The sequence below is a fragment of the Theobroma umbraticum genome, unplaced genomic scaffold, assembly GCF_002168275.2.
Source record: "Theobroma umbraticum cultivar Fairchild unplaced genomic scaffold, ASM216827v3 scaffold_44.0, whole genome shotgun sequence".
In the NCBI taxonomy this organism is placed as follows: Eukaryota; Viridiplantae; Streptophyta; class Magnoliopsida; order Malvales; family Malvaceae; genus Theobroma; species Theobroma umbraticum.
In genome coordinates this window covers 4,238,266-4,250,401 of record NW_018397255.1, presented here as the reverse complement: position 1 = coordinate 4,250,401, position 12,136 = coordinate 4,238,266, and the positions used below count along the sequence as shown (strand labels likewise).

The 12,136-nt window shown below is 34.3% G+C and overlaps 3 protein-coding genes across 4 annotated transcripts; 2 read left to right on the top strand and 1 right to left on the bottom strand.

The window, feature by feature from the left end:
- LOC110410118 (F-box protein CPR1-like) lies at positions 1-1,875 on the top strand. The gene is made up of 3 exons (XM_089782530.1): positions 1-10; positions 940-1,067; positions 1,453-1,875. Exons 1-3 carry the CDS (start codon positions 1-3, stop codon positions 1,873-1,875), a joined length of 561 nt encoding a protein of 186 aa, XP_089638656.1.
- Positions 1,876-3,722: 1,847 nt separating this feature from the next.
- Positions 3,723-5,256, top strand: LOC110408945 (uncharacterized). Its single transcript, XM_021418107.2, has one exon. The coding sequence runs from the start codon at positions 3,912-3,914 to the stop codon at positions 5,076-5,078; it is 1,167 nt and encodes a 388-aa protein (XP_021273782.1). The 5' UTR covers positions 3,723-3,911; the 3' UTR covers positions 5,079-5,256.
- A 4,330-nt stretch (positions 5,257-9,586) lies between these two features.
- On the bottom strand, positions 9,587-11,374 carry LOC110409327 (transcription factor bHLH94-like). 2 transcript variants are annotated; one of them, XM_021418633.1, is made up of 3 exons: positions 10,650-11,374; positions 10,073-10,486; positions 9,587-9,945 (listed from the first exon to the last, which is right to left on the bottom strand). In XM_021418633.1, the coding sequence occupies exons 1-3, from the start codon at positions 11,124-11,126 to the stop codon at positions 9,853-9,855; spliced, it is 984 nt and encodes a 327-aa protein (XP_021274308.1). In that variant the 5' UTR covers positions 11,127-11,374; the 3' UTR covers positions 9,587-9,852. The 2 variants fall into 2 exon arrangements, with proteins under 2 accessions (XP_021274308.1, XP_021274309.1); XM_021418634.1 differs by having other exon boundaries at positions 10,073-10,333.
- Positions 11,375-12,136: the final 762 nt, after the last annotated feature.

Genomic DNA, 12,136 nt, shown 5'->3' with positions numbered 1-12,136 from the left:
ATGGCAAGAGGTAAGAAATCAGGTTCACAAGAGCTCCAAGAAACATCAGTCCTCTCAGCATATAACTGTTGGACATTTTCAAATAAAATATATGATTTCATATCAAAATAGAAAGATAAATTGTGATTGTTGAAAATTAAAATTAAAAGAAGGGTAATGTTTGTTGAAAATAAAATAAATAAATAAATAATAATAAAAAAGTCAATTTTATTGGAAAAGATTAATAGGACCAATTCTTTGAAATAGACACAAATAATGTTTGTTGGGAACAAACATGTAAATCTATAAAAGAGAATCTTCTTTATCCAATTGAACGTACATCAAAAAACAAAAACTTTCCTTCCTTTTCAAGTTTTTTAAATTTTCTTTTATACTATTTTCTTGCAAAAAAATACTATAAAAGTTTGATATTTTTGTTAATTTCGTCAATACAAAACGCCGTCAATTCAGTGGTCTAACAATAACTATTTATTGACTTCTTGTTTACTTATTTTGTTTGAAATTAATTATAACGATTGTTATTTTCTGTTACTGTCTGAATTGCACGGCTTTTGTAAGGGGAATTTAAATTGTTGGTAGGGGACAGTAATGGCTGTCTTGATATAGGACATAGTAATTAAAAGCGAGACAGTAAATTTCCATACCAATATTCAGCTGATTTTGTGTGAAAAGGGTGTAAATTCAATATGATTAAGTGCCATGTTTACTTGTGAAAGAAGTAATATTATTATAATCAAAAATAAATTTGAAGAAAAGCAACAAATTGTCATCAAGGCGGTTAATTTGATCTATAGGAGATAAGAGTTTTAATTTAGGTCTCTTGTACATCTAATTAAACTGGATATCTTATTCCATATAGGATTTAGCAAATAACAGTATATATATAGTATAAATAACAACCTTGTGCTATAATTAATTTTCATTATTTTTTGTTTGCAGTCCTTGAAAAATTATCGGCTTGTGACAATCATGTCCAATTGTGGAATTCCCATGGATGTAGTGAGAAGCATATTGAGTCGGCTTCCTGTCAAGCCTCTTCTCCGTTTCAAGAGCGGTTCAAAGGAATGGTATTCCTTAATCAATGATCTTTATTTCATCAAACTCCATCATAGGCAATCAGTGGAAACCAAAGTCAACATCATAATTAAAGAAATAAGATCAGATAAATTCCTTTCTACAAATTTCAATGGCATCAATTTCAACAACCCCACAACAATTGATCACTCATTGAAGCATCTTAGTGGATGTGATGAAGGTGATAGAGATGTTCTATTTTTTGGTTTATGCAATGGATTAGTTTGCTTAATCAACAGTAAGATAATCGTGTTGTAGAACATCTCAACAAGAGATTATAAAATCATACCGAATAAGTCGTGGAAAGAAAGAGGTGCATGGTGAAAGATTTCAAACTTCTATGGTTTTGGGTATGATTCAATAAATGATGATTACTAGATAGTAAAAGTTGTAAAGGAGGTCGACTCATCAACTGATACACTTATAAGTGAAGCAAAAATTTACAGCCTGAAAACAAATACATGGAGAAGGGGTGAAGAAATCCCTTACTACTTTTGTTATCCTTCAGTAATGGGTACATTTGTTTGTGGAGCTTTCCATTGGAATGCAATTAAAGAGAAAATATGGGGATATCCCGTAAGCATCATTGCCTTTTATGTTGAAACTGAGAATCATGGCCTAATAGAGCTGCTCGACAACATGGAAAATGAAACATATGATGTGGTTGTGGGGGCTTTGCAAGGATGTCTTTGTGCAATTGCCACTCATTTCAATGATACAATTAATATATGGATGATGAAGGATTATGGGGTGAAAGAGTCTTGGACGATGCTGTATAGTTTCCAAGGAGGGATATATTAAACTCCTAGTCTATATGGTGAGGCCTTTAACTTATTCAAGGAATGGTGACCAACTTCTATTAGACCGGAATGGCCAATCTCTTTTATGGTATGATCTTTATATATATATATAATTAGAAAGAAAAATTCGAACTCTGTTTTTTAAGTAGAGGGATAATACACTTACTAATTAATCAAATGTTTGGGAGTACTCTTTATTTGTTCTTTATCATAGATATTTAAGGATAAAAGAACATTTGTATTATGTCGAATCATAAATACTTGTAAATGTATGATCAAGTTTCAAAAAATCTATATCCATTATCTAAAAGATCTTCTAGACTTGTTTCCGAACTAAGGAAATTATGAATCAAATATTAAAAATTGGTTCAATCAATTGTTACCACACTAATTTATACAATGGGTACAAAAATTAATGTTTCACTGAGTTTTTACACCATTGTGCACAAATTTATTCCCTTTTCAATTATTATAAGATTAAAACCATTGATTTTTTATTGGCAAACTTGTCTTTTGAATTAATACCACCGATGGTTGTTTTCATTCTCTCAACTACGTTTTTGACCAAAGGAACCCATTACTCATGCTCATGTAATTTTGTGGACAGCTGTAGCATACACTGTAGCACCCGACTAAAGAGGCTATTCGTAACGTCAATTTACTGATTTTAATCAACATTAATATATGGATGATGAAGGATTATGGGGTGCAAGAGTGTTGGAGGATGCTGTATAGTTTCCAAGGAAGGATATCTTCGACTCCTCATCTATACATTTTTGAGGCCTTTGGATTATTAAAGGAAAAGACGTTTAAAGACGTCCACCGTCCTCGGTCGAAGAATGTTAAAGCCTTTCTTGTGGAGATTTGTATGGAAAGTCTCATTGAACTTGATGATTCTATCATAGAGTAAATAAGATTAAAGATTGGAGAAGGAGATGACGGAATATTGGCGCAAGATTTTTGCTCCTTATCTATTCTTTATCATAGATATAGCTCCAGCAACATACAATGCATTAACCGTTTATTTTCTTTTATTTTAAGAATACTAGTATGTTTTTCTTTTAAGGAAAAAATGGGTTTACAAGGTTACCAAATTTAAACTTTACTGATATAATTATAGTACTTATATTATAGAAGAAGATGATCACTTCCAAAACCAAAAGATAAACATTGTACATATTGAGGGAGCGAGAATTGTTTCCACATCCAATGTGGTTAAGGCCGACTTCCAACCAAAAGAGTGGGGCCTTTTCGTTAAAGAGAGGGACGACATACATGAAAACGTGACCAAGTCATATGGGCAAAAACTATTATCCTTAATTTATAATCATGATTAGGATATTCTCAACTTTGATAGCATAGTGTTAATAATTTCAAGCATGATTTTCCTAGGGTGGTCTGCTTTATGATTTGAAATTGAAATTCAACTTCCCTGGCAAAGTGAAGCCAGGTGTTATAACCTTTTTTGCCCCTCTTTTTACATGTAACTGACGTTTACTGACCTACGTTTCCGAAAATAGAGGAAAGGAGTGGGTGGCTTTGATCCAATCATGGTGAAAGTGTTCAAGTAAATCCGTGGATGGGCTTGAACTCTGGCAGACCGAACAAGGCAAAAAGCAGGAACCCTTTTTAAAGGGGTGGGCTTGGTTTTCCTCTCTTTTCCATGAACCCCACGGTAACGTCTTCCGCGTGGTTGACTGCAAAGTCTATAGACTTGGACAAAACCAAGGAAAAACGAAACCACCAAGTAAATGCAAATGGACATACTAGTCTTTCAAGGAAAGCGAAATGTCTCAAACCCTCACATCTCGTTTGTGGAATAAAGAACAAAAAAGGCAGAGGGGAAGCCAAACTCCCTGGTCACACCATTAATTCTAACCCCCACCCTATGGAGAAGGATGGTGAACAAAAAAGTAAAGCTAAAAGCTATTTCATAATCTCTTCTCTTCTCTCACCTTCCTTCTTCCAGGCTCCATGGGCATGAATCTTATTAGGCCCCCTGCTTGATTTTCCTCTGTTTCCTTCTCTGTTCTTGCAATGGCTCGTAGTGGACAATTACGTGATTGTGAGCACAACCATGTGGATGTGGCGCTGACTCCACCACCAAGGCCGTCACCACCAAAGCCACCACTTCCTCTTTCTACTCCTCTTCACACGTCGTCTTGTAAGCAAGGGAATGTCATGATCACTGGCGTAATTGTCATAGGAAGTATGCTAAGTACTGCTCTTCTAATTGCTATTTTTTGCGCACTTGTCAGATCTTATTTTCTCAGGAGGAATCGTTCAAGGACAGGAAGTATGCCTCTTTTTTTTGGTGCTCAGGAAGATTTTCTTGATGAAGATCGAGGACCAGAACCACATTTAGACAACCCCATATGGTACATCAACACTATTGGACTCCAACAGTCGGTTATTGATTCCATCACAGTTTTTAAGTATAAAAAAGATGAAGGGTTGATTGAAGGGACCGAGTGTTCTGTTTGCTTGAATGAGTTCCAAGAAGATGAAAGTCTTAGGCTTTTGCCCAAGTGTAGTCATGCTTTTCACCTTCCTTGTATTGATACGTGGCTAAGGTCCCATAAAAATTGTCCACTGTGTCGAGCCCCTGTTGTTTGTGAATCCATGGTTGCTCAAGCGTGTGCATCGGAGCCTAATTCGAGTGATTCAGGTTCAAGGAACGAAACTCTGGTCGAAAATTCAGAGAATTATGGTGGTTTGGGGAGAAATGATGTTGGTGAAGGTGAGACTAGTGAAGTGAGAACTTGTCCAGTTGAAGATGAAAACACTAGTGAAAATTCTAAGAAAAGTTCGGAACATTCTAAGACAAGGATTTCTGATTCTGGTTCTCAAATCTTAAGCAATATAGCTGGGGTTCAGGATGACGATCAACCGACGAGGAGGTCAGTTTCACTGGATTTATCTTCTGCCTTGGAAATTCATAGCGATGTAGCTGGTCCAGGGAATGGAGCACATAAACATCACGGAAGTTTGGATACAGAATTACGACAGCTAAAGTATCCAAAGGTGAAGATTGTTGGTAAGCGAGGCAGTGAAAGTTCAAGCATATGCAAGATGATGAAAAGTTGTTCTATTGGGCGTTCTTTGTCCAAGGGGCAAATTTCAATGAAAAGGTCTTTCTCAAGTGGTGGAAAATTCTTATCATCCAAAAAAAGCAGAAGCCAAGACTCGATCCTTCCCTTGTGAATTCAAGGCTAGTTAACAGCACATAATAAAATTAAGGCTGCATCTGTATAAGGGTACAGAATACAAGAAGAATAGTTGGTTTTTGTAAAAATATTTGAGAACTAAAATATGCTTGCTTTGGTTAAATCCTTATTCGTATGATGTTTAATTATTAATAAGCAAGGTTTAATTTTTAGCACTTTTACATGCATATTCACAAAGTAATTTTGACCAAACTGGTGAATCATGCTGTATATAATATTTTATCTACATAAATCAAGTGTCGATATTCAATTTATTTCATATCCGATAACAATCACTCTAGTTCATCAAGGTAAAATAGATTTGACAATCCCTTTTTATTATTTTGACTTTAAGAAAATTTATCCGTACCTCATATTTTTAGCAAATATATATAACGCACTTAATTACCCTTCAACTTTTATTCGCTTTCATAGAAATCAGTATTGGAAAGGAATTCTATCTAATGTTTACCCACCCACCCTCTTGAAATATTGTCTTGCCACTTGAAAGTGGGCCAGCCAGCCGTAGCCACTTGAAAGTGGGCATTTCTTGATCGTTCGATCAACATGTTTTTCACTTCTCGGATGGCACTTTCCACCCAAAAAATATCTAGCTTTGCTCGTCCCATCTCATCTCTGTTCCCATTGATACCATAGCCATAGGCATAAGAGTGTTCACATTCTTTATATTCACTTGCGCAAGTAACTATGGACCCTCCACTCCTCCCCTTGATACTGTCAAATTGTACTTTAAGTCAGGTGCTATTTTTTTTGAGGTTCGGCTAATCTTCCCCATAAAATACTACTACTGTCTTCCTTATAAGTAGTAGTAAATTTTGTCACAAAGACTAATAAAGAATAATGTTCGTGTATATATATATATATATATGACCACTGTCATAAAGATTAATTATAATAATGTTAGTATTATTTTTGAGTCATAAGCTGTCAATCCATATTTTTCCATTTCTAAAGCTCGTGTTCTCTTCAAATTGGTGCTACACAAACTTCTTTATCGGTCATGATTAGAAAAATAACAATAGTAAAAGTCATGACTCGAGTCACCTATTATTTAATTTGAATCATATATTCGTAATTTCTTGCCCATGAGATTTATTAGAATATTTGGCTCATCAGTTTACAAATTTCAAATCATGTTTTTTTTTATTTTAAATATTTGATTCAATCATAACTACACACGCGGGTACATATATAAAATAAAAAATTTATTTACATATTGCATTTTCTCCACCCAAAGTGCCCAAGGCCTCGGCTCAGTCAGATTCTTTTGGACCATTCGTGATGGAGGAACAACAAAACTAGGCCTAAGCCCAAATAGTTATTGTTAACTCTTGCTGGACGCTAGAGGCTGGACCAATTTTACAAAAAGCAACAATTATCAACATTGTAAGTAGATTTTTCATTTTTTTTTCATTTTATTGTTTGGATGTATTTTAAAAGGTTATATACATATGTATACACATATATCTGTATATATATATATATAATTACTGTACTTTCAAATTATTGATGTCCATTTAAGACAAAACCCTACTTTGTTAATATAGTATTTAATGCTTTGTATTATACGTTTAATAAATATATTAATTATCATTTTATTTCTAATTATGAATGTTTTCCCCCACTTAACATATTTTGCAGACGGCCAATGTTCAATTGGCCATGATAAATCTTAGAATGGAACTGTCTTTTCTTTGTTAAAGAAGGCGGAGAGAGAGAGAGAGGAGTAATTGGGGCATCGAATCTAAGCTCTTGAAAATTGACAAGGTGACAAACTTGTTTCTCACGAGTCTGACAAAAATTAATATCTATTCAAGCAACATATAATTGATATTGTCTTCATCAACATGGTTTTTTTGGTACAAGTATTTATTGAATCATAGAAAACTTTGGTGGCTTTATAGCTTTCTTTTTTGCGTGTGTGTACTTGCTTTTAAATCCTTGTGAATATCAAATCTTCTTTGATCTTTGCTTTTCAGGCTGATGTCTTCAACTTTTGCAAACACAAAAAGGGGCATTGTTTTAACCTTTGTGAATGAACAGTCTTAATGTGAACATTTATAATCTCTTTGGATGTACATACGTTGGTTCTTTTATTTAGTATTTATATATATATATATTATTCCATTTCAGCAAGGGGTGGGGCTCATAGTGAACTACAGGCTGGAATTATGGAAAAATAGGAGTTACAAGGCTGGAACTAAACTCTATTACCACAATTCTGTTCGAGGTTTGGATGGTGATGCCAACTCAAATTTTCCTTTCTGTTTTTTGCATAATGCCAAGCCACTTATGGCTGGCCATTCAGCAAACCAACCAAAGGCGGATTCTAGGGTGGTGATGCCGACCCTGACACGAGATTTTCGTGCGGAGTTGGTCATAGGATTTATTTAATCAAAAATTTTTATTATGTATATTATATGGTTAATGTTGATTAGTTAATCAATGTAAAACTTTTTTGCTGAGTGGTTAAAACCAAACTTTTAACCTCGTCTTAATTTAATAATACACTAATTAACTTGACCTATTACTGCCCTTTAACTCACTTACTAATACTTAATTTTTTACTAGATACCCAAGCTTCAAAACTTAAAAATACTAATATTTTAACCCTTCCATAAATAACTTATAATATAATTCCTTGTCTGCCTTGCTTAATAAATGAGGAGAACAGCAATCTTAAAAGATGCTGAACTTTTTCTGAACACTTCCAACCTAAAAAGCATAAATGGGCCCTACAAACTTGGAGCCCTTAGCTGCTGAAATGGTCAATGGATCTTCGGTTGCTTGGCCCACTGCCTTTGACATATAAAAATGGGCACAAGCCAGTTCTCACTCATTTCCGTACTCTCTATTATTTACCCTTTTCTATTTCGTTTCAATCATACATTTTCTAAACTATGCTCATAGATACTCAACCATAATCCTCTTTATACGATATGAAGTAAAAAGACATGTCAATACAAAGCAAAAGGGCACCAATGACCATTTTTTAAATTTCTTTTTATTAAAAAAATATTTTTCCCGCACTATTTTCGAATAAGAAATATATAACTAGTACTCAAACTTAAAGAGGCAGAGATGTCAAAATATAATGAAGGCCACGTTTCATCATTTATTCTGAATTAACAGCACTAATTATTTATTGGATTAATCATAAGCCGAACGTATTAAAAACAAAATGCAAGCTTTTTGTCGTTCAAAGCACGAGGCCTCGCGTTCCATGAACATAAATATAAAATACAAAAAGACTATATCATTGTTAATAAACTAAATTTGAATAGTGGAATTTAACACGTTTTACATTGTATATGTGTTGAACTAGGATTGGGCCTCTTAAGAGCTTGACCTTTTCTAAATCAGGAAATCCGAAAATCCCAATTTTTCTTCTTTGTCGAATCATGCAAGCAAAGATTACCAAAATAAAAGAGGGTCCCAAGGTTCTTTGTCATGACTTTTGGAGCAAAGTCTCCATCAAGAGCTGGGCTAGATGCTGAGTACCCGCTCTGCTTTCTTTCATAGGCATGTCGTTTTGCCTTAGAGTGATTTGTTTTTTTAAATAATGCAACTGTATTATTACCAGTATAAGTAATGGATATATACTAGTATATATTAACAGAATGAAATGACAATCATATCTTTATGTTTTAAATAATAAGTTGTGTCTCAACTTCTTTTGATGGTTTATGTGTTATCTCATTTTAGTAAGGAATAAAATGCACGTAAATTGCATAAGTTTCTTATGTAGTAAAAAAAAATTTATATAACATTATGTCTTTTCAAAAAAAAAACATAGCATTTAATTCAAAGATTAATATATAGGTTTTATATTTGAAAGAGTTGAATTTGAATTTTTTTTTTAAATAAAACAAAAAAAATAGAGGGCAAATATATATGTTAGGAAATTAGAGAACGAGGGCAAATCCACCAACCCTATATGAAAGTCTTCAAGTTTCATCCAATTTCCTACTTTTTTTACATATATATAATAATATATATAATAGGCTTCTTCATGCATGTCCTCTCAAAATTTCCAGAGTTTTTTTTTTTTTTTGTAAAGAAAAAAATTTTAAGAGCTTAAATTAAAATGGAGTTATCATTATGAATAATTTTTTTCTCAGCGAAATTAATATATTTCATTAAAAAAATTTTACAAGAGAAAGAACTTACTGTCCAGGGAGTATACTGGGAGCAAGTTGATACAAAATGGCTAAAAGGCTCCAACCAATTAACATCCCACAAGATGAATAAACAGAACGAAAAGAGAAAAAGAATTACAATGTCTGATACGATAGAAGTCCCTTATAAATATGAATGGATCGACATGTGATTTACAACTTGCAATGTTAAATATGTATAAATTAAGAATAACAATATACTTGGTTTTCTTTTATCCTTTAATTTTCCCTTTTTCTTTAATCAGTTTATGTTAACTAGCATTATAATAATAGTATACGCTCTTTAAAGATATATAAAGTTCAATTAATTTTCACTTTAACACAATATTTACACAATTAAAGCCATTTCCCAGCATTAGGAAATTAGATGTTAAGAAAATCTAGAGGATCATCACCTTGTTGTGTAACACAATTGCTAGACTTAAACCCAAAAAAAAGAGTAAAGAAAATGGAAACTAGACCTAAGTTCCACCAAGTTATCTAAAAACAATAAGTAGAATTAACTAATTAAGCACCGCAAAAACATGAAAATTAATGGTAAAAAATATAACTTATGTTCTCATAAAACATGAATTAAGCAGCTGCCTCTTCTTGAAACCTATCCACCATTTCATACACAGCAGCTGCAATTTCGTTCACCGTAGTTAGCTGACAATTATCTTCAACCTGTCCCAACCGGACAAAAAAAAATCATGAATCCCATATTAATGACAATAAACAAGTAAAATTGCATAAAAAAGAAAATGTTGAATTGTTGAAGAAATTAATTGATAATTATGAGTTATTAAATTACCTTAACACTCAAAGAATAAAGGACCATATGTTCAACAGATGTGACATTAAGGTGTAGCACGTAAAGGCCTAGAGAGTGAAGCCCCGCAACCATTTTCAATAGCTGTTTTGGGTGTCTTTTTGATAGTATTTTGAGGTTTGCATGGCTCTCCACCATTGTTACTTCAACATCCGCAACAGATGATGACCGCTTCTCAGCCATTGACTGGCCAGAGGTCGCCGCCGCGCAGCTACGGTGGGTACTGGTGGAGCCAGTTGAGTACTGAGGAAAGGAAAAGAAATCGGAGAAGAGTGAAGAAAGGGTGGAGTTATCTGATCTTTTTCCCATTCGTTTCCGTGCTTCTAAAGATTGGAGGAGTTGCTCTAACTCTTTTACAAAATTAATTGCTCCCCCTATGATTGATGCTTGGTCTCCCTATGAAAAAAGAGACTTTCGACCATTAATTCGTTTTTCAAAAGCGCTTTTTCTATTGTCAATAAAAACAATATTACAAATTAAAAAATTTTCTTTTGTTGAACTTAGTAAGTACAAAAGAAATACTTGGAAGTGAAAAAGGTCAAGGAAAAGGAAAAAGTACCCTTTGAACGTAAGACGCAGGCATCATAGACTTGAGCACAGCCAGATAATCATTCATTTGCCTCCTCCTGTTTCTTTCAACAGCGATATGAGTCATCCTCTGGTTCTCTATGTCTTCTTTGTTCTTGACACTTTTGGTCCGCCGTCTCTTCCGCCGGCATGACATGGCGCCCGCTGGGGGTTCCGCAGGAGAGAATCCGCAGCTGAGAAAGCCATTATCCGGGGAAGAAGAGTTGGAGTCCCATTCCTTTAAGGGTTGGTGCTGCACCATCAAAGAAGGTGAGGAGCCCCAAGTTGCACTGAAATCAACGCCTCTACTTTTAGCTAGAGTTTCTTCAGTACCGTAAGCTTTTTCTTCTTCTTGTTGAAAACCAAAGTTATAGCTGCAGGGTCCACTCCCACTTCCGCCTGAGCTATAGAAGTCTTTGCTGCCAAAACTAAAAGGGTCTTGCTGAAACACCACAGCTTCTAATGCCATCTCTCTTAATTTCTCTCTATCAGAGTTTTAGAGAGCTTTTCTTTCTTGTTGAAGGAAGTGTTGATATCTTAGCCTATTAGAACAATGCCCTCAACATAGAACTTGGAAACAACCACAAATTTAGGCTCTTCTCTATAATCTGAGAAAGTCCTTCTATCTACCCTTTATAAAGGGTCTCAATATCTAACAATATTCATGCATCTGAGACGCCAGGTTGCACGAGAGGTCTTGTGAAGGCTAAAGAGAGAGAAAAGAGAGACACAGAGATTCTCTTATTATTTTACAAGTGGAAACATATTATTAAAATATTAAAGAAAGCGAGTTAAAAAACTACTTATTCTTTATTTTATTATTATATAAGTCATTCAAGTCCTCGATTGCTAGGAAGATTTGTCATTTTGAAATCAGAAGTGGTGTTGGTTTTTTTTTTTGTTTTTGGAAGGGAATGATTAGTTGAAAAAGAGAATTAACATACAGAGGTTCTCGTGGCTGTAAAATTATTCCCATTCATTGGTAATGATAGTAATATTGCAGAGTTCTTGTCTTTGGAGAATGTTGCCTCTTGTTTGATTTGGTCATAATGACAATTTAGACAAGGAAAACTCTGGTGGGAGGGGCAGAGAGAGGGGGAGAGAAGAGGGTACGTGGCAAATTAGGCAGGGCAAAGACAGAACAGGTAGCAGGGGAAGGGAGGAGGAAACAGCAAAGAGTCTGGCAGGAGAATCCATGTCCATGTGACTACACGAACAATGTTGAGGGGGGCAGTCTCTGCAATCATCTACGATAAAGACTAATTACTCCCTTTCCAAGAATATGTCTTGTTTTACATTATTTTTCGTTGAATATATATGTAAACCCAGCATCTTCACTCTCTCTCTCCCTCCTCCCTAAACAAAATTCCTTTCATTTGCTTTCATTTAATTACTAACCACGATTTGTTAATCTTTTTATGTACTGTAAAATTAGTTCATATTTGAGATATCAACGCACGGTATATAGCAATACATATA

Bases quoted from the DNA above. Each gene is read 5' to 3' on its own strand.
- LOC110409327 (XM_021418633.1), bottom strand. From the start codon at position 11,126: ATGGCATTAGAAGCTGTGGTGTTTCAGCAAGACCCTTTTAGTTTTGGC. The intron at 10,487-10,649 runs GTACTTTTTCCT...CTTTTTTCATAG, and splicing joins CTGCGTCTTACGTTCAAAGG to GGAGACCAAGCATCAATCAT. The intron at 9,946-10,072 runs GTAATTTAATAA...CGGTTGGGACAG, and splicing joins TTTATTCTTTGAGTGTTAAG to GTTGAAGATAATTGTCAGCT.
- LOC110408945 (XM_021418107.2), top strand. From the start codon at position 3,912: ATGGCTCGTAGTGGACAATTACGTGATTGTGAGCACAACCATGTGGAT.
- LOC110410118 (XM_089782530.1), top strand. The intron at 1,068-1,452 runs GTATTCCTTAAT...GATGATTACTAG, and splicing joins AAGAGCGGTTCAAAGGAATG to ATAGTAAAAGTTGTAAAGGA.